General features: G+C 39.7%; 1 protein-coding gene across 2 annotated transcripts in view; it reads right to left on the minus strand.

Annotated features, from left to right (window-relative positions):
- KIF13B (kinesin family member 13B) overlaps positions 1-22,648 on the minus strand; it is a 179,333-nt gene that overhangs the window by 123,836 nt on the left and 32,849 nt on the right. For both annotated transcript variants that reach the window (XM_034661358.1, XM_034661357.1), the window contains exons 2-3: positions 6,089-6,101; positions 1,498-1,558 (exon numbers count right to left, since the gene is read on the minus strand). In XM_034661358.1, coding sequence (XP_034517249.1) covers positions 1,498-1,528 — 31 coding nt within the window. In that variant the 5' untranslated portion in view covers positions 1,529-1,558; positions 6,089-6,101. The remainder of the gene's footprint in view (positions 1-1,497; positions 1,559-6,088; positions 6,102-22,648) is intronic.

A 22,648-nucleotide genomic window follows, 5' to 3' on the forward strand; every position in this document is an offset into this window, starting at 1 on the left:
AAAAAAAAAAAAAAAGAAGAAGATTTTTAGACCTGATGAATGCTTCCAAAAGCTTATGGCCTTCAAGTATTTCTAGTTAGCACATGATAGGAAATGAGTAAAAATTTCCTGATATATGAACTTGAATAAATAAACACTGGACAGGGGCGCCTGGGTGGCACAGCGGTTAAGCATCTGCCTTCGGCTCAGGGCGTGATCCCGGCGTTATGGGATCGAGCCCCACGTCAGGCTCCTCTGCTATGAGCCTGCTTCTTCCTCTCCCACTCCCCCTGCTTGTGTTCCCTCTATCGCTGGCTGTCTCTATCTCTGTCAAATAAATAAATAAAATCTTTAAAAAAAAAAAAGTAAATAAACACTGGACAAAAATCCTCTGCAATGCAAAAAGCTAATGAACTGCTAATTTTATAAACAATTATTATAAATACCCAAAATTTATACTAGGGACCTCCATGGACCTGAATTCAACTATATACCACCAGCTAATGCTTTATTCAGTGGGTACTAGAATTCAAAACAATCATACATGTCAATCTCCTCTCCTTTTCCTCAATGATAGTTTTTAATTATAGGGCCTACAATACATACCAGCTAGAGGAGGGAAGAATATCTTGAAAATGTCTTCTAGCTTTCAATCATGAACAAAAATAATAGGTTCAAATTCTCCCCCACAGGCTAAATTAAATACGTTAATAATCAAAACAAAGTCATTCAACCTCTCTTTGAGGCTTGAATATAAAATGAAAGGACTGGATGTTGTTATGTTTGTTATACTTTGAACGCTATAAATAACATTTCATTATGCCCCACTTCCTAGTTAATTTCCCAGATTAGTATAGCATCATCTTACTTCCGACTCAGAAGCAATCCGTAAGCAATCCTTCGGGCCAGCTAGAGCAAATTAACCTTAACTTTTCGAACAAGCTGTAGTACTACTGTGTCTCATAATAAAAGCCAATACAATATGACTCTCAATATTTAAAAGATACTGCTTAGAAACAGGTGTCATAAGCAGTTAGGAACAAAGCAAATTAAAAGGCTGTCCCTGTAGTCCTAAATTTGTGGTGTAAAGGAGCTTGAGACAGTCTTGGTGAGGAGGGTAAGAGAATAACAGAATTCCGAGCAGGCAGGAGCAGAGCCTAGACTAAACTACAGGTTTCCTTTTCCCCTTGCTCAACTTTCCTATACCAAGCTGCCTCTCTAGACCACATCACAGACATCTAAGGGAGTCTAAGTGGCTACTGTGTGCTCCACGTCTCATGTAAGGTCTGGGAATGTGTTTGATAACCTCAACTGTACACCCTATTAATTTACCTTTACTGTCTTATAACAAGAATAGCACACTGTCAATCTCCTATTTCCCCATCAATGTAAAAACAGCAAAGACAGGAGGAAATTCTCAATACAGTTCTTAAAGTTACACAAAATAATGCTGTAATACCTCATGGAAAATAAATTAAAACAGCTTTTCTATAGTAGTTAATAGGATGCTGTACTCACCTGCATACTTTTCTCTGACTGATTCATCCATAGACCAGAAACAGTGATCATATGCAAACACCTATTGAAAAATAAAAATATGGTATATACTAAGAACAAAACCTTAACATACTTATAATGTTATAACAGTGTTATAACACTGATAATGCTGTTCATAGTAGCGAAATAAAAATAATCTTACTATCTTAACAATGGAGGTTAAATTATTTATGGTACAGTTTTACAATGAACAACTAAGCATCCCATAAATGATACTGAAATTTAGTTCATATGGAAACCCTTCACAATGTTAAGTGAAAAAAGGGGAGGTTACAAAACAGTATTTATAATATAATGGCTATCATGTACACATATACATGCAAACACACACACAGTTACACATAGAAAGTTTATCTCTGCATGATAAGATTAGTAATCTTTGTCTTCTTTATGCTTTCATGTATTCTCTACATTTTCACTTTTCTCAGAGAAAATAAAGATATGTTTAAAAGAATAAAATGTAAAGATGATTACTATGGCATGTTGAAAGTAGTTATAAAATAGCAGATTCAAAAAATCATAACACACCCACATGCAATATTGCATAGCTTCAAGACTGTTGAACGCTGGTAAGAAAATGTTCCTGTATTAATGTAAAAGTTATGATCCCATGTTTGTACCAAAATCTATACAGATAAAAAGTAGTAAGGATACACATTGGAATATGGTTAGTGGTTAATACCACCTGGTGGGACATCACAGATGATCTCTGTTTGGTTCTTTTACATTTACTACTTTCCAAAACACGCATGCTTTTTTTTTTCCTATCTTTTAAGTTTTTCATTGAATTTTCTTTTTTTGGAGTTCACATTTATAATTAAGTCTCTAAGGATTTTAAGTATAATCATTTTTAAAGGTTTTTTTTAATTTGAGAGACAGTGTGTGCGCATGTGTGGGGGACAGGGAAAGAGGAAGCGGGAGGGGAACAAGTATACTCCCTGCTGACTGCAGAGCCCAAGGCAGTGCTCGATCCCAGGACCCTGAGACCATGACCTCAGCCGAAGACAGATGCTTAACCGACTGAGCCACCCAGGCGCGCCAAGTGTAATTGTTTTTAAAATCATTTCAGCTTGTAGTTCAAACTTTCCAATTTTTGGAGTCTGTTGCCTCTCTTTCTGCTGACAGTTTTCCTCTTGGGCCTTTACATGTTAGTTTGCAAGTGCATCTGAATTGGGAGTTTGTGTTTTATGGTTTACATGGTTGCTTGTGTTTTTTCCTCTCCCTCTGGCCACCTTTACGTGGCTAGCCACGCCACCACTCCCAGCTACCGAAGCCCAGATTTTGATCTTCCCAAAGCTGAACGTCTCCACACCCTCCAACTTACACAGACAGCTCAATGTTGGTGGCCAGAACCCTTTCCTTAAGCCTTCATTCGTGTTGGAGTCTCACTCAAATCAGTCTTCAGTGGCAAGTTCTCCAGTCCTCACCCATACATCAGGCCCCCTCTAATCTCCAAGAGGCAAACTTCTAATCACCTCCGAGAACCTGCCTCAGATCCCAAGACCCAGTAAATACACGGCTTCAGCCCCAGTTTGCTGCTAGTCCCTGAAGTTACATTATGCTGTTTTTTAATATGATGACATAATTTTAATATTTTAAAAATATTTTCTCTGTCCCTGCTATAATTTTGGAGCTGGCAAGAGATTGCATCTGTCTGAACTCACAAGGCTACCTGGACCAAAGTAAAAGTTAATATTTTAAAGAAAGAAAATTAGAGGAAAGTGGTAAATTAAGTATGCATGCCTACATCCCTCTCCCACCTGAAATTAACTCAAAATGATGGAGAGAGAAAGGGAAGAATGAAGGGGGGGGGTAAAGAGAAGGCAGAATGAACCATGAGAGACTGTGAACTCTGGAAAACTGAGGGCTTCAGGGGGGAGAGGTGGGGGATTGGGATAGGCCGGTGATGGGTATTAAGGAGGGCACATATTGCACGGTGCACTGGGTGTTATATGCAAATAATGAATCATGGAACATTGCATCAAAAACTGCGGATGTACTGTATGGTGACTAATATAACAAAATAAAAATTATAAAAAAAAAAAAAGAAAAGGAAAGAAAGAAAGGGAAAGGGCCAAAAGGAGGTAGAACAGGGGCAAGGAGAATTAAGTTTTTGAAAGCTAGACTGCTTGCTTGTACTTAGATGAGAAGTTGAGACTGCCTGAAAAATAGTTGCAATGAGACCCATGGGGGAGAGGATGGGGTGGAGTGGGGGCCACAAGGAGACCACAGGCCAAAACAGTGCAGAAGAAGATGGCTGCAAAGGGAAGACCAGTACTGGAAGGGCACCAGGAGAACAACCAAATGAGCAACGAGAGGACCCTGGGGGCAACCACCAGGATGACTGGTTAAAAAGACCTTTAAAGCAGGAAATGATCAGAACACTACTATCTTTGTGCAAAACAGCAGGCAAGGGAGGCATTTGTTCCCTGAAAGGCGGCAGTGATGGGAAAGCTAGGTGAAGCCTAATGGCTGACAAGACCTCGGAAGAGGCAAGAGCCCTGGAGCCCAGAAGCTATCCACCAGCTGAAGCTGTTTTGTACATTACTAATCCTCCACGTTTCCAAAGCTAAACATGTACCTGTCAAGAGTGGTGGTTCACTGTGTTAGCAACGCTCCAACAGGGAGAGGAGGAAAAGAAGAAGGAAGATAGAAGGTGGACCCAAATGACTGTGTATCACAATTTCGGGTAGGGGGCTGCTTTTCAAGCTACATTTGTCAGCCGTAGTGAGAAATCATTACAGCACGGTGAGAATAAATAAAGTGTGAAGTTCAAATTAAGTTTCTTCGGTTCTAGCTTTCAACTCTCATCTCTTATAATTTTATTTATTCTGTTCTTAACAAGGTTAATTAGAAACTATTCTGCTCTTTTTTTGTAAGCTTAGCTCTCCCTTCAAAGGTGCCGGTCACCATATGCACGTACTTATCAGAGAGCAGGCTCTATAAGGCACTCCTCTCTCAATTATTATGGGTTTTTCTTTCTTTTCCTTCTTTCTTTCTTTTTTTTTTTTAATTTAGGGATTTCCTTAACAACTGCATTTCTAATTCTCAATTCCAGTAGAGAAGCTACCATTAAAGGAACCATTACAGTAGCCGATACAGGTACTGGGCCCTGTTCATGGGACACTGATGTACAAAGAAGTGTAGAACCTGATGACTGGCAGGTGGGGAAGCTGGGACTGGAAACCAGTCTTTCCTCCAGGGGGCTGTTTATCACTAGGCTCTCCATCACTAGGCGGGATTGGCTCCATTCCCCAAATTATATGAAAGCACCACAGCCTGGTACAAAGTTAGGAACTAATGAACACTTAGTTCCTACTTGCTCACAATACTGAATGGTCCTCTTCAAGTTCTAGCAATTTTGCAATTATAGGAATCTTTAAATTGTTATAGGAATCGTCAGCCAAGAATTTCCTAAAGCAGACAAGCCCTTTTCTTTCTAATATTATTCCTTTAAAATTTTTTTTAAAAAAACTTTTTAAAAGTAACAGTAAAGAAACACACATTCATTGCACGAAGTCAAATAATACAAAAACATAAAGTAAAAAATAAAAGTCTCCCATTCACCAAGCATACCTCTCCCTAGACACAACCACTATGCTAGTAATGTGGTGTTGGTCCTTCCATACTTTTTATGTCAAGTCAACATTTTCTCTAAACATTAAGACACAACTGAATTACATAAAACATGAATAGTTTTTAAATGGCCGTGTAATGTTTCCTCACATCTTTACTGCAATCTCCAGTCTCTAGCTCCATCAAAAAAATGAGAAACAGAAATAATCCAATACCTTTTCACAGAAGAGAAAAAACTAATTAAGTTGATTTTACATATATCAAGAAATCCAATGCCATATTTAACTATTTAAAAAATTACTCAATCCCAAAGAGCCATGTCTATACATACTTTAGCAACAATAGAGAATGGAATTACAATTCAACCGCAGACTCAAAAACAAAATCCCAAGAATGTAGATAAAAATCTGAATTTCCTGACAAGTTCCAAGTAATGGCAGCAAATGGTCAATTCAAAAATATAGTCCTTGTGCCCACTTTGGCACGCCTATAAATTCCTTGAGAGATACAAGAACTGATGCACTCCATTGAAGTTTCTTTAGAATCTGGGCTCAAATCTGAAATGAAAGCACATTTGCCTGATGAAGTTGTGGGCCAGGGCGGCTTTCTGTTGGCCTGAGAATGTGTCCCCAGCTGTCTGGGGAACAACATAGATGAGTCTGCCTAGCACGGTTCTGACCACAGTCTGGAACGACCAGTTTCAAGCCAATCCATGGTGAACAGCAGAGCACAAAAGGAATCTGTGTTATAGTTGCCAGGAAACTGGCCTGAATTGGTCAAAGTACAAATACAACTTTTCCATAAGCCTCCAGTCCCTCCTATGCCAATAAATGATTTCGGATTTATGAACAGGCTGACAGCTTGCATTACTTTTACAAAAGTGACAGAAAGCATTTTTGAGAAGAAAATTACTAGTATTTCAAAAATATGCACCTAAGATCTTTACAAGCATTGCATAATAAAGCAAATCTCTTACCTTTGGCTGGCTTCTGCGTTTCCAAAAGAGGTGTCATTGTGGACATGAAAGTAAAGGGAGAGAGTTAAAAAAAAAATTTTTTTTTTTGGTTAGGAGACAATTTAAGGGTAAAATGATAATAAATACCTTGTAAATTTTTAGTAGGAATACAAAATATTAACTTTGAAATCCAACAGCAATTTAAAATGAAGGATAAATTAATATCTACGAACTAGTAGCGTAGAGTCCTTAATTATAGAAAACTAACTTGGTATCTCTCAGGAAGAAGAAACACTATTTTTCCTCTGGAAAATTTTTAACTTCCTCGTATTTCTGCCTTATGCATTCTGCTTATCCTTGTATCAGTCTTGTAAATACAGAAACAGTCTTTACTTTTTATCATCTGATTTCACTTCCAAGTAGTTTTCCCTGCTTTGATACAGCAGCAGCTCACTATATAGGCCCTTCTATAAAAAAATGAATTCTGCTCTGGCTAAGGAAAAGAGGTTAAATTAAAGGAACAACTAATCTTTTGCCAGGGAATTACTACTTACTGAATTATTCACTTATTACCTATTGATCTATGCTTACCCAGGTGCTTCTAGGCTCCCTCACCCCAAAACTGTGACTCATACTTCCTCGGGTACAGAGATAGAACTAAACCCAGTATACTTTGGAGATAGTTTTAAACTCAGAGAAAAGTTGCAAGAAAAGCACAAAGAACTCCCTTCACCCAAATTCACCAAGTGTTAACATCACCACTGCTACTATATCATTCTCCCCTCCTCCATATACAGATAGAGATACACATATATGTATTAGTTTTCTCCTAATCATCTCCCACTAAGCTGCAGACATGCCCCTTAATGCTAAACACTTCAGTGTCTAATTCCTCAAAACAATGATATTCACTTTCGTAACCACGGTACAATGTCAAAAATCAGAAAATTTAAAAATAAAGGACTTTGGAGACAAAAAGAGTAACTGGAACTTTAGGAATAACTGGTCTGTGTCCAAGGATCAAAATGCCACCTCAAACCTAAAACCTGAAAGGAAATTGAACACAGAAGTGCTTCCTTCTGTCTCTACAACTTCTTGTCCCTGTCTCATAAAAAATTTTCTTCAAAAAAAATTTAACACTTATTTGCATCAAATGATTTCAGGTAAGAACGCTGAAACACCAAGGAAAGTCTACCAAAGAGCGACACTTGTCTAATAGATTCTGGGGTGACGGCCAATGTGGCTGACATAGAAAAGAAAGTAGTTTCTCCGGACTCAGAAAAACTTCCTGACAAAAAACCCTGTGAGATACTGGTAGAGGTCACTGACAAATGCTGTCATCTTTGTGCTTTTCTTTTTTGTTTTTCAGGGTTTTGTTGTTGTTGTTGTTGAGTATACGCAACGTTAATCAATGTAACACAATGTTAATACATTAATTTCAGGTGTTCAACTAGTGACTGCCCATGTTTATATGCACTATGCTGTGCTCCCCACAAGTACGGCTGCCATCGGTCACCATACAGGCTATTACAGTAGCACTGACTGTATCCCCTATGCTGTGCCTTTTGTCCCCCTGACTTACTCATTTCCTAACAGGAAGCCTGTATCTCCCACACCCCTTCACCCATTTTGCCCATCCATGCCCCCTTTCCCTCTGGCAACCATCAATTTGTTCTCTATATTTACAGCCCTGATTCTGCTTTTTGTTTATTTATTCATTTAATTTGTTTTTCTAGATTCCACATATGAGTGAAATCATATGGTATTGGTCTTTCTCAGTCTGACTTCCAATTTTACAGATGAGAAACTTAACAGCTCAGAAAAGTTAAGTGAACCTGTCCAAGACACAATAATAAGCAGTGATGGGCTGTCAAACTAGGTCTTCTGATTCCCAAGTCCACATTCTTCCCCTCTTAAACACTGATCAAAACAACCTCGTCAAGTTTCTTCTAGACTTAATCTATGAGTCATACATTAACAACTGTTCTTGCTAACAGAAAGCTTTCCCAATGCATTAATTTCCTCCATTCTAATTATTACCAATAAAAGGTTACCACCTGGTACTTATGCCAGTGGAAGTTTACTATTCATCATATTTATAAAACTCCAGACTGTCTTTTCTGAGGGAAAAATAAGATATTTAATATGATATTTCAAGTTTAAATTGAATATTTTATACAAAAATCAGCTCTTCCTAAGAGACAATCAACAAGCTTTAATAAAATTCAATAATATAGGCCACATCACAGAAAAATCCATGAGACTAACCTGAATTCAGAACCTAATAATAAAAACAGAAACAAACCAGTAAATTAATTACAGAGCTAAGTTTCCAGCTAGGGATTCTGGTGACTACAGCAGTCAAGCTCAAATAACCTACAGAGCCAATGGAAATCCAAAGATGTAATTACAGCTCCGTACAAAAATAAATAAGTGAATTAATTAATGAGACAAGACCTTTCAAAGTATAGTTGCAATCCAATATGGTAATGGCTAACTTCTCCCCCAATCCCTTTTCGAAACCTCAACTATCCAGGTCACAGCGGAGATTTAGGAAGCAAAGAAAACCAGCCCCTGACCAGTCAAGAGAGCTGTCACAAAGTAAAAACATGAAAGTCTTAGTTTCTCTCAGTTGAGTTGAATTACTTTTATTGCTGTTGCTTAATTTCATTTTAAATACCTTCAAGCTCACAAAACATTCCAAAAATAGTACAAAGAATTCCTGTGTACCCTTCACCCAGCTTCCCCAAATGTGGATGTCTTATATAACCATAGTCATTATGATCAAAACCAGTAAATTAACCATCAACAGAAAACTTATTAAATAATCTAGAGCCAACCTCATATAAACGTTTTGCCAACTGTATCCCACTGATGTCGCTTTTCTGGTCCGGGATCACACCCTGCCTGCGGTAGTCCGTTTCCTTCCATCTGGGACAGTCTGTTTCTCATGACCTTGACACTTGAAGAGTGCTGGCCAATTATTTTGTAGACTGTCCTTCAATGTGGGTTTCTCTAATGCTTCCTCACAACTAAATTCGGGTTATGTGTTTTGGCAAGCACAACACCACAGGTAATGTTGTGCTCTTCTCAGGGCCTCATACCAGAAAGCACATGATGGCCATCCGTGTCTCATAACTGATGATGTGATGATCTGTGATCATTTCTTACGGCTGCATTTACTAGGTTTCTCCATGTAACATTATTAGTTTTCCCTTTGTACATTTTTCTTGTTGGGGGAGACTTTGAGATTATATAAATACTGTCTCTCATCATACTTTCACCCACGAATTTGAGCATCCATTGATGAATCTTGCCTGCAACAATTACTGTTTCCCAAATGGTGACTGTCTAGTTACTGGAGAAGTTAACAGCCCCGGTGGATCGACATGGACAGATGTGCTTTTCAGAAAGAAGTAAACTTGGGAAGCAAATGATTTAGTTGCATAGTTTGGGTATAACAGTTATCTGTGAAGAAGCAACTCATCTCCTTTTTACTGACCTGGTTTAGGGGTACAGCTCACTTCTCATTTAAATAGTACAGTATACCATAAAATTAAGTCCAATTATACTTCTAATTTTTTAAACGCCACAATACGAAGAAGAAATTTAATGACGATTTTATATAAATTAGTCATCTTTGGAAATTTTTATTGACACTTTTGACCATAATAAAAATAAAATCAAGGGACACCTGGGTGGCTCAGTCGATAAGCATCTGCCTTCAGCTCGGGTCATTGATCCCAGGGTCCAGGGATGGAGTCCTGCATGGGACTCCCTGCTCAGCAGGGGTCTGCTTCTCCCTCTGCCTGCTCTGCCTGCTGCTCCCCCTGCTTGTGCGCTCTCTCAATGACAAATAAATAAATAAAATCTTAAAAAAATAAAATAAAATCGTTATTGGGTCCAAAGTAAACCACATAATATCCTGTATGTATAAAACACAAAGTAGTATCGGTAGAAGGACAAGTTACAAATCAATTACTGCTGTCCAACTACCAAAATTGAACGTCATGTCCAAATATCAATACCTCTTTTAATTTTAAAGATTTGTTTAAGTTTCTGAAAACTTCACAATTAGAAATATTTGGAATCTCTGTTCTAACAGGATCTCTCTCCATCCCACTCCATAACGGATGTATACATCACAAAGAGCTTATTCTGATACAGCTATACTACGTAATGATATTGTTGCTTTTTTGGACTTAGCTGGCAGTACCAGCAACCAAACAACAATCTGTGTGATGATCATTATTTTTTCTTGGTCACCCCTCCCCCGATGTGCTTTCTGCATAAGGAATAAAGCTTGATCTGACTAAAATTTTCAACACAGACTAGACTCACAAAAGAGTCAATCTTTGCTCATCTCACCAGTTTTAATAAGTACAAACAACACCAAAAGCCCTGTTTAGCATTTCATTGACATTTGGAGTACTCCCTTCATTTTTGAAGAATAAATTTTAAAAGCATCACTGATAAAGTAGAGTATTCTGGAGAACAGCACTGAGGATATAGAAGTGTCTGAAAACACGACCGCTGAAAGAACAAAGAACTGGAAATGACATATCCGGGCAGAGGGAAGACTCAAGGAAGACATGATGCCATCTTCAGATTCGAGGGGGCTTACACATTTGGGGGGAGGAGAAGCAGACTTGTTCTATGTCAGCTTAGAGGCTGAATTTGGTAGGACCCACTGGAGAAAGCTGAAAGAAGAGGGATATCTCTCCAATACGAGAATAATTAGCACTGAGTTAAACAACCAGCTCCCCATGAGTAGAACTATATAATAAGAGAGAAGTAGCTGATGAGGGTGTTGCAGAAGGAACGAGAAGTTATACACTGGATCACTTGCAGAGCTCTTTTTATCTAGAATAAGAACATGAACACCAAGCATTCAACAAGTTCTATTTCTGGTTACTTCTAGCACTGATACTTGCAGACCCCTGGTACATCAGAGGTAAAGCAAGTTACTGGTCGAGCATCATTTCCACATCACAGCCCTGGAAGATTCCTCCTCTCCAGCAAGCTAGTATATGTCCTGCATGCCACAGACCTACACTCATAATGCCACTCCCACTGACAGCTCTGTTTATTCAAGCCCTACCCCATAAGAAAAACCCAGATCAAACTCTAGCTCCCTTAAGAAACCTTCCACAAGAACCCCAGCCAAAAGTGAGTTTTCTTCCCCTAATTCCTTCAAGTCAAAACTATCTCTAGTGCTCACATATTACCTATCATTTGGTCACATGATATAAACTTTTTAATGTATGGGTCATCTCCTCAGCTAGACTATAAGCTCTAAAGACAGAGTATGCCTCTCCGCATTTATCAGTATCCAACACAAACCTCTGTTATTCAGCAAGTTCTGTTTTAAGCTCTCCCTATGGCCTGGCCCCCCACTTCTGTCTTACCTGCAATCCAGCAATGTCTGCCTTTCGCCCACACTGGCCACCATCTCTGACTAGCCCAGGGTACCCAGTTTTCTAGCCTCAGGACTTTCATTCGTGATTTTCTTCCTGCCTTGAAATCTTGAGGCTAACTCATATCCATACGTGGTTTCTCAGCTTAATTAGTATTTCCCTACCTCTATCTTTCTTAAGCATCCAATCTAAATTCAGTCCCTTATGTTATTCTCCATCGCATTTATTCCTGATAGAATAAAACCATTTCCACCACCATTTCTGCTCTCTAAAATCATCCCCCAACAATAAAGCAAACAAAGAACAAATACAAACCTCACCTTCAATGAAACTAGAAGATAATTATAATGAAACACATTACATGAAGACAGAAAATGCATCCAGGGAATGCCAGAAAAGATCAGAAATGGGCAGTGCTGAGTATCCCAGAAGTTGAGGGCGGAGGGGGCCTCAAAAAACAGAAAAACATTTGGTTCACTATCTCTGATATGCAGTTCTTGCTTTAAATCAAGAGAAAAGACAGTTTGATAATCCTTTTCTACTGGAATCTTCCACACACACAAACTACAACTGGTTGAGAACAGAGGAACATCCAAAAAATATGGCCACTGAACCACAACTAGCATATTTTACAATCACAAAACTTCAGAAATATGAAAACCCTTGCTTGTAAATTCCACAATTTCTTTTTTTTTTTTTAAAGATTTTATTTTATTTATTTGACAGAGAGAGAGACAGCCAGTGAGAGAGGGAACACAGGCAGAGGGAGTGGGAGAGGAAGAAGCAGGCTCCCAGAGGAGGAGCCTGATGTGGGGCTCGACCCCAGGACTCTGGGATCATGCCCTGAGCCGAAGGCAGACGCTTAAAGACTGAGCCACCCAGGCGCCCCTACAATTTCAATTACCAATACTGGGATAGCGTAATTCAAAGAATACACTATTAACTCGGTCATTTGCAAATCACCTGCTTCTTCCCATCTTTCAAACACACAAAGTAAGTTTTAAGGCACCATCCACTTGAGCTCTAAGAAAGTTTAAATCTAGCGAAAGATTAAATCAATATTGGTGTACTTGGGGGGGGGAGTTTGTGAAATATATTCATATCTATGTTAACAGAATAATACATATTCACTTTAATAATTACATGTTAAAATAATTTCAAGGTACATAAGAGATTAGGATAGATTATTGAAAGACTAATCTCAGACTCCAAGAAAGAAAACTCTTATAACTACTTCTCTCAGTATTTGTGATTATCTGATTTCTAATTTTATGAACCCATATTTCTCCAGTTTTATTGTGTTGGATTTCTCCTTGATTGAACTGGACTTAGCAGAAGAAAGTTTTTACTGAGTATGAAATTAACCCTCCTGTCTCCTTACTCTTTCTATCCAGATCCAGACTTGTCTCCAAACCAGAAGTCACATACTCGAGGTCCACTGGCCCAAATACAGCCCACAGCTGTCTTTAGTTTAGTCCTCACAGTACTGACCAAAAGTCAAAAGATTCCACATCAAAAATTCTCTTAAAAATTCTGAGGATCTGGAAACATGAGGCCTAAATTCCCACACACCAACATTGGCTAGACCTGAACTACTACTGTCTTCCACGTGGATCTATCTGCCAGGAGGCAGCTGAGTTTTAAATTCCTGCTATTAAGAAAGAAAGTAGAACAGGGTTTTAGTCGTACTCAAAACAGAGGCCTGCAAATTCACAAAAATAAAGAGAATGTTTCTAAATCCAATCCTGAGAACCTAGGTACAGTGTCTTCACAATCCTATCCACGACTACACTACAGATTCTGTGCACCCAATTAAATAAAACAATCCCCTCTGAAACCTCCACATGCAATCCTGGCTATCAAATCCTAAACATGGAATCCCAAACTCAAATGTCACAGGCAGCAATAATGTCATTAGAATTAGTAGCTATAGAACAGAACTAAAGCTAAAGCTTATCTTCCCTATAAGCAGTAACAGGCCTACAATTCAGACTTGAAGTGGAAAGACTGTGGGCTTCAAGGCAAAAAAGAGCATATACATCACGCTTGGTGCACATATGCTCGTGCATGCTCCATTCTGATTCATGAACCGATGTTAACTTGAGGTTTATGTCAGCGAGCAGGTTGAGAAAAACTGTAATTTCTAGCTCATTACTATAATTACTGCCCAAATCCATTGCTTAGCAAAGATCTCCTTAGCTTCCTTAAGTGGAAACTCAATTTACAAGCATTCCCCAACTAAATACTTTACTACTTACAAGGGTAAGAACTGCTTAGCTAACTAACTGAAGATTGCTGTGTTTATCCTTCTCCTGAGACATGACTTTCATCTTTGAAACGTCTCTCAAACCCATCCCCTCTCCCATTCTCACATTCACTCTTTCCTTCAGCAATATTTACTGTCTATGATAAGCCAGGTCCTAAGCTCAGGACTGGCAAAAGTGCACTGAACAAATCAGACAAAAATCCCAGCTCTCTAAGGGCTTAAATTCTACTACAATTGGATGAATGAATGAATATGTAACATCATAGTGCTATGGGGAAAAAAATAAAGCAGGGAAGAGGAGTACGGAGTGAAGCTGGGGTTGACATTTTAAACAGGGTGGTCAGGAGAGGCTTCGTGGAGTGGCATTTGCACAGAGGTCTATGGGAAATAAGAAAGCACATGGAGAGGCAGCAGACACAGCAACGCCCTATTTCTTCATCTGCCTCTAGGTCTACTACCACATAGCTTCCTAACTGCTCACGCTGCCTCCTATCTCTTCTCTACAACTCTTCACTCATCCACTATGTATCTAAACCACATGTCTCAGCAGGTCATAACTCTGCCTAAAACCCTTCATTGGCTCCCCATCCCCTAGAAGATACAATCCACTCCTCGAGCAGGAAAGGCTCTGATGCACATTCGCGCGTGCTCCGTAAGTGTTAGATATCATCATTGTGATCTGAGTCATGGTGCAATGTTAGCTTGGGGTTTAACCTCTTCCCACATCCCAAGCCTCAGTTTCCTACTGCTCCTCCCCCCAGTGCCTTGTGCTTTACACATTATTTGGACATGTCACATCCTTCAGGCTTGGTTACTTTTGTATTTTCGGTGACCTGTGTACTTCCTTCCACTTTTCAGCCTGGTGATGGTCTATTTGTCCAAAAAAACCAAAAAGGTACCTTCTCCATCCATTTTTAGGAAATTTAAGTCCCCTAGGTCTTTCCTAAGAAAGTATTGTAGCAGTTAATTCCTCCCCTGGATTATGAGCTCCTTGAGAACACAGGGCATGTTTCATTCTTCTTTGTTTTCCCAGTGCCTGACATACGGTAGGCACTCAATAATGCTTGTTGGAATTTGCCATGAGATGATGAGCTTGTTTAAATTGTTCAGTTGTTAAATTAACTCCTGATTTACACTATCCCCAGGTCTCTATAATTCTTCTAGTGTCCTGATACTCATCCAAAAAATATTTGCTATGAGAAATATACAGTAATATACCTTTTTAGCCAGATTAGAATACCATTTACCAACTATTCAGAATATGTTTGAATCGAAAGCAAAAAATATTACCAGAAACAGAAAAAAAAACAGACACCATACTTTTCTCTACAGAAAAGAACAGGACTAGGGCACCTGGGTGGCTCAGTCGGTTAAGCGTCCAACTCTTGATATCAGCTTAGGTCATGATCTCAGGGTCATGAGTTCAAGCCCTGCATTGGGCTCCACGCTGGGCGTGGAGCCTACTTAAAAAAAAAATTAAATAAGGAACAAGTACTTGCTATTAAGAAGCTCTTCATGTTCATCATGAAAAAGACTCTAAGCCATTATTATCTTTCACTGATATTTCCCCCCATCAGGGAAATAAGATGTGTTTCAGAAAGCTTTATATAAAAAAATGTTGAAATGATAAAAAGTTCATCTTTTTTGCTATTGAATGAGCTTATTCCTCAGTATCACAGAATGTTGACTCATCTAGCATATCACCTCCTGTGATACTGCATAAAAATGGTGTTTAAACACATTTGCATATATACTTGTTGATAGTGACTCCTACAATATACAAAGAATGTAATAGTCAAAAATTCACATAAACAAAATACTGAATTATAGTAACACCACAAGGAAATTGTTAAATATGCATGAAAATATGTGAGATCTTTGGTCCATGGATGGGCCTCAGCGGGTCTGTGAATTCCTGAATTTTGGCGGGGGGCGGGGGCAGGCAGAGGAGTTATAACTTTCAGATTCTCTAAAGAGTCTATAACCCAAAAAAGGTTAATAAGCAAGAATGCTGTAGAGACATTTTCCTAAGAGCTATGGAGCTTCATGTCCTAACCCACGTTTGGCTTAAAAGACTGAATACACAAATGGACAATGCCCAGACCAAATGTGACACTAAAACCCAAAACTTATGTGTCAATTGACCCAGAACAGTCAGGAATTGGTCAGTGACTGTCAGCTTTCCTATTTTTTTGCCCCTGCTTGCAACTCAGGACCAACTAGAAAAAAAGCCCAATATACTCCCAAACCAATCGCAAATGACATCTGCTTCTAGTTAACCAGACGCCAGCTTCCTCATGCCAACAACCTTCTTCAGAAGCACACCTGAAGTCCTCCTTTTTTCCTTTTCTTTTGTTTTTTTACTATAAAGCTTTTGTGCTCCCCTGCCTGCCTTTGAGTCTCTGCCAAACCCAAGTGACAGTAGCTGACTCCCTTGCTATAGTAAACATTGAACAAATAGCCTCTATTTGTTCTCATTTGCATGGTCTTTGTTTAATATTCACAGACCGATTAGCTAACATTTTAGATAAGAAATAAGAAAGGCACTGAGGACCAAATATAAATGAAAGGCATCAGGACAATAAGAAAATAACACTACCTTGCAAATTTATATTTCTGTAATAAGGTACTTAGAAAAGAAAGCAAAAAGGAATGACCAAAGAGGGAGGAAAACCAGGTGAGAACAGCATCACAGGAAAAAGAGAGTTTCAAGAAGGAAGGAGCATAAACAGTATCGATCCCTATTGAGAGAGCAAGCAAATTAAGGGGGGCAAGGTGGGAGTAGAAGGCTCCTTTTGGTCTGTCTCCCAATTTTGAGGGGGACTCGGCCACACCTCATTTACCCTCTGTGGCTTGCAGTGGACCAATCTGCACAAGCTTCAGAAATTCAAGAAAAAAGCTCCTTCCACCTTGTGGTGCATCCCAGATTGGTATTAGTCAAATGTCACAAAGACCAATGGAAGGGGAAATTAACACAGTGGGACTGGGACTCTCAAAGTCCAATTTAAAGACCAATTCAAAGAGTTGCTTTAATTACACTCCTAGAGCTCATTTCCCCTGTGATTCTGTGAGACAACTCCTCACTCAGACTCTCCTCCCTAGGCAGGATATAACTTGCAAGATACCTTATGTTGCTTCTGTTCTCTTCTAGCAAATCACTGGGATGTGGCACAAGCTTTGGGCAGGCACCTAGATGGTGAGCCTCCTGTTCACTCTAGCTGCTAGGGCTGTAAAGAATTTAGGGTTAGCTCTTAAAGGATCACTGATCTGCCGTGAGAGCCACGAAGCTGCAATCGTTAGTCAAGACTACAGTGGATCAAGGAATGAACGAGAAGTGTAATTAAAACAGAGGGTATTGTATCATTTGAAAGTTTGCTAGATCTTGAAAGTCCTCAACACAAGAAAAAAAGATTGCAACCATGTATGGTGATGGATGTTAACTAGACTTATTGTGATCATTTAGCAATACATACAATTATGAAATCATGCTGTACACATAAAACTAATATTATATGTCAATAATGTCTCAAAAAAGAAAAGACAGAGGGTAATGGGCTCGAGGGGATAGAATCTAAAAATAAAAGTTCATAGAAGTATTATTTCCTGGTACCTTTCCAGAGCACAAAGCCAGTCTGATAAGCCATCACCCCTTACGCATTTAACGTGTAGTTAAATGTTTCTCGTAGGGAACACCAGCAAAGGAGTTAGTTCTGATACTTTCCAGGTGAAGTCACACCAAACACACCCAATACCATTTCCAGCCTCGCTGCCCAAAATACTGACCCCCAGGAAACACCACACTCCCCCCAAATTTATAGGACTGCATTTTGTTTAGTTGACAGAAACAAAATGTGCGTGGCAGATAACATTTGTTTCAAACAAACTAATGAGAACCCAAAGGAAATATCCGATCTTAAGATATTTACTAAAATGAGTTCCTGAGACATTTTCCTACCATGGTCATTCAAAATGAGGTGAAGCACCTCTTTCTTGTCCTTTTCCTTTAACTTCTGACCAAGTTTATCTGACCCCTCTTCTGAACAGGGGATATAGAAAAAAGAAGTTTCCGGCAAGTCTTCGTCAACATATGAGGTACAACTGGAGTACAAAGGTTCCAGAATAACAGTATTAATTTTCATTTGCTCCAGCAATTTACATACTACGTGCAGCTGGAGGAAGAGCTGTACCATATTAATCTAGTCTACTGGCCATATACACAGTTGTAAGTCTGTGTACTTCACAAAGGCACCTGGCCCAGAGGTTCAGCGGGAGCTGAAGCACAGCCCCCGCTACAAGGACCAAGCGGTAAACGGCTCATAGCAGAGCAAGGGGCTCAAAGACAAAGGCACCATTTGCTTTTCCCAAGGCTGGGGCAGCTCAGGAGGGAGGCCTGTTTCGAACTGGCCTGGCCAGAGGGGCCACCTTTTCTTCATTTGCACAAAAGCACCATTTGCTACGAAAGCTCTATAGTGTACTCTGACTTCCAATAATTGTTTGCCATAGGAGCTACAAGAAACGTCTCCCCTCACTAGTCAACAAGGTAGCTAATGTTAAGTCTGAAACTCTAGCCAAGACAGAAAACTGGTTCTAGCTCTCCTAACAAAAATAAGAAAACTGCACAAAAGATATGAAGCAAATGTTTTCATAAAATGGGTACCAGGCAGTGAGGGATTATGATCTTGGGGAAAAGCAAATGGGTGAGGGGGCCCTACAACTGCCCAGGCTTTCTACCTAGAGACATTCTGTACAGGAAGAGGGAACCAAGCCAGAACAGGTTGGCCTGGGCTGAGATGGTAAGATTGGACATCTGAGGCAGCTGGAATTTGCTGGCCAGAGGGAAGGGAACAGTCCAGAGGAAGAACTCCAGGAAGGTGCAGGGGCCCCCCACTGTCTCTGACTGAATACTAAATCATATATGCAGAAGGGGAGACACCCACAGGCCATAAAACTATCTGGGAAAGAACTACTGCTGGAAAGTAGGCATATGCTGAACAATTTGCAGAGCTCACACAGGGCTCAGAGACATGAGTTAAAACCAGCCCCAGTGGACAGATCTCCTTGAACAGTAGGGGGCATACGGTAAAGAGCCCAAAAAGCCCACAATTTAGGTGTACAGCTAAACTTGCCCAAGAATAAAGGCTACTCTGTCCCCAACCTAACAAAGCTCAAAAACAGGCCACAATCCAGCTGGTCCACAAGTAAATTCCCCATGCTTTGAGAACATTCCCGTCACTCCAGAAAGTTCCCTCATGACTGACTGCAGTCAATCCCAGGACCTACTCCCAGCCCGCAACCGCTCATCTGCTTTCTGTCCTTCTTCTTTTCCAGACATTTCATATAAATGGAAGCCTACAATGTGTGGTCTTATGCATCCAGTGTCTTTCACTTGGCACATTTCTGAGGTTCGTCCGTGTTGTAGCATGTTATCGATTCCCACTTCCTTTTCATTGCTGCTGAATAATATTTTATCTGTTTAAGCATTTGGATTGTTTCTGGCTTGGGGCGATTATGAATAGCGCTGCTGTGAACATTCAAGAACAAGTCTTTGTGTAGACACTTATTTTTATTTCTCTTGAAGAGGTGCCTAAGAGAAGAAAAGTCGGTTCATAGGGTAGTGTAGATTTACCTTTCCAGAGACAATCAAGCTGTTTTCCAAAGCACATGCACTTAACTCCCACCAACCACAGTTGCTCTCCATCTGCACCATCACCATCACTAAGTATTGTCTGTCTAGTATATAGCCATGCAAGCGGGTGTGGAGTGGCCTCTCACTGAGATTTTAATTTACATTTCCATAATGACCAATGAGGTTGAGTCTTTTAAGAAGTGTTTGTTTCACTGTAGAGAACAGAAAATTCTCTATAATCAAGTTTCTGTTCTTACTTTTAGAGACTATATAAGGATTGACAAACTCCTGGTCAAATCCACACTTTTTCTTTATTCTCCTTCACAGTTATTCCTCTGTGCCATTTCCTACTATTATTTCATTCATTTCTGTTACCTCTTTAACCACTTCTGAGCCACTTCACAGCCTTTGTGTAGACAGCCATTTTTATTTCCCTTGGATAGCTAAGAGTAAAACCTGCTAGGTCACATGTTCAGTGTTTATTTCACTTCACATTTAATGGATTTTATGGTCCATATGTGCAAAACTGCCCACTCGAAATTTAGACCAACCTTTTTTGGAGCAAGCTCAACATGTAAAAATTTAATTTTAGTAAACTGTATTTAATTACTCATGTCCACACTGGATGACTCAACACATACACCTGAATCATTAGGCTAAAACAGTCTTTATTACTTTGTCTCCAGTATCTAACTATTTAAGCATCTATAATCAGATGGCACCATGCACTTAACTAAAGTCCTCAAGCAGCTTGCAAGACAGGGGATAAAATAACAAATCATTAGACATCAAAGACAGTCTTCATGGCATGTTGCTGGAGGAAAAGTAGTCTACACCAGCAGTTAGATAGAAACCCTTCTTCATTTTGGTTTTGCCTTTCACTAGCTTTGTGATCCTAGTGGTCACTTAACCTCATCAAACCTCTCGGCTACTTCAGTAATCTGGTGGAACTACTACTCCCTACATAGCCTACTTCACACTACTGTGCAATGTCCTGTGATGGCAGAAAGAATATCGCCTGGGAACTAAGCAGACGTGGGTTCAAATCTAGGTCCAATAAAGGTCTGTGATCTTCCTGGGTCCAAGCATTATTGTAAGTTCATTCCATGTATTATTTTCTTTAACCCTCACCACAACCCTAAAGGATAGATCCTATTACTGCCCTCATTTTATAAGTGAGGAAACCAAGGCTCAGAAAGATTGAGTAACTTGCTCAAAGTCAAAAATTAAATACTAGACTGGGGATTCAAATCAAGACAGAAGCAGTACTCAGCTAGAGGGACAAAATCAAAACCATACAGGTCTTTTGAGATCATCAACATTGCATTTTCCTTCCATGACCAGGTTGCGAAAGCAAATTTTGTGTGGTGGCTCTTCCTTCCCTGCATTAGTTTCTCATGGTTTTGTTTTGGTCCTCCTTCCCTCCATTGTGAAGTCTGGTTTCCTGAATAGGGAAACAAACCCTGAGGAACTGAGTTCCAGTCCCCAAGCAGACTAAGTGGTATGTGGGGAACGGGGGGAGGGGGCTTGTCAAGCCTACCTAACAAAAAGCAAAATACATCAATTTTTGTGCAACACAGCAGTGGGAGCTGGGGGGAGGTGGGGTGGGACAACAAGGGAAATGTCCTAGAAAAGAAAAAAAAAACCTACATCCTTTGTTTATTTCACGTCCCAAGATATAACCAACAAACTCTTAAACAGTTATGCCTTCAGAATTTATAGCATTCTTCGACTGAGCTAAAATGTTTTGAAGAAAGCAGCAATCTTTGAATGCATTAGCTTGAAGGACAAAGACAAAAGCACTGGAGGCTTCTGAATGCAAATTTAGACTCTTAGAAATAAAAAATAAATGAGGCTATGAATTCTTAAATTTAAAACTCAATTTGCATACAACATAGAGATAACCAGTACTACACAGAGGAGGCTTACTGGCAAATTAGTTTTGTGCAGGGGTGCCTGGGTGGCTCAGCCGTTAAGCGTCTGCCTTCAGCTCAGGTCATGATCCCAGGGTCCTGGGATCAAGCCCCGCATCGGGCTCCCTGCTCGGCGGGAAGCCTGCTTCTCCCTCTCACACTCCCCTTGCTTGTGTTCCCTCTCTCGCTGTCTCTGTCAAATAAATAAATAAAATCTTAAAAAAAAAAAGTTTTGTGCACTCACCTTCAGACACGAGTGTGCCTACAGATAACCAGATAAAATACCCAAATATTAATCAGTATTCATACCTGTTTCCCAGCAGTGTTGATAGGAGATCTGCCTAAGAAACTTGGTTGTGTCAAACAGGTGAAATCATTTTTTAGTCATTCAACAAGTTTAAGTCTGTATTTTTCATATCTTTATTAACACTAGAAGCTACCTTTTGTTACTGTGTGGCAAATACCTGGCATACTTTAGCTCTAATCCCCATACCAACCCTACATGGTGGGTCTTGCACTCTCTCTTTTATAGGGTAATAAGGAAAGAACAGCATAGAGAGATTAAATAATTTGTTCAGTGGCAAAATTGAGATTCAAACCTAAGTTTCTCATTCTAAAACTATGCTCTTTCTACTTAAACATTTGCCTCTCTCTATGGCACATGATGTGGGAGAACAAGTTAAAAACAACTTTGCTTGTTTCAGGAAACTTAGGGAAGGATGTTTCTTTAAAATGACCTGATTTGGAGTTTTTTAGTTTTTGTTGTTTGTTTATTCTCTTGCCTTCAAATAGAAGTGGGCAGCATAACAAAGTGGGCTATAAACTGGGGAAAGATATACGGTTAAGTATGTACAGTGGCACAAAACTGAAGCTATATGAGCTTCGGGTGCTTAGTTTAAATCTTGTTTGGGGGGAAGGCTGCCTTTCTCTAGCTCTTACCAACCTATGCTAACTCATGCTAACTCCCCAAAGAAGATTTGGCCTTTAACGAACCAAGAGTGCTAAGAAGATATTTAATTCCTCACTCCTCGTGTTTCCATGTGGAAGAATTCAGAGTAACACTCCTGATGCCTCTAAGCCCCCTCACTCTATCCTCCTGAGGAAAGGAAGGGTGAGTTATCGAATCAGTGGTGTTCAAGAGAAGGAACAGCATACAAGAGATCTGTTCCTCCACACCACAAGAGAGGCCTATGGGTGTCAAGTTTGCCTGTGCCTGGGAAAGTCTGTAACCCAGAGGTAAGGCATCGGGAAACCCACTTGGCCAACAGTCCAAAAGCCATTATCTCCATCAGCTCTATCGGTAACTGAAGTGAAATGAGACACAGAAAAATAGTGCTAAAGAGATCAGGCTCTGGAATC

Source organism: Ailuropoda melanoleuca, chromosome 5, assembly GCF_002007445.2.
Source record: "Ailuropoda melanoleuca isolate Jingjing chromosome 5, ASM200744v2, whole genome shotgun sequence".
Lineage (NCBI taxonomy): Eukaryota > Metazoa > Chordata > Mammalia > Carnivora > Ursidae > Ailuropoda > Ailuropoda melanoleuca.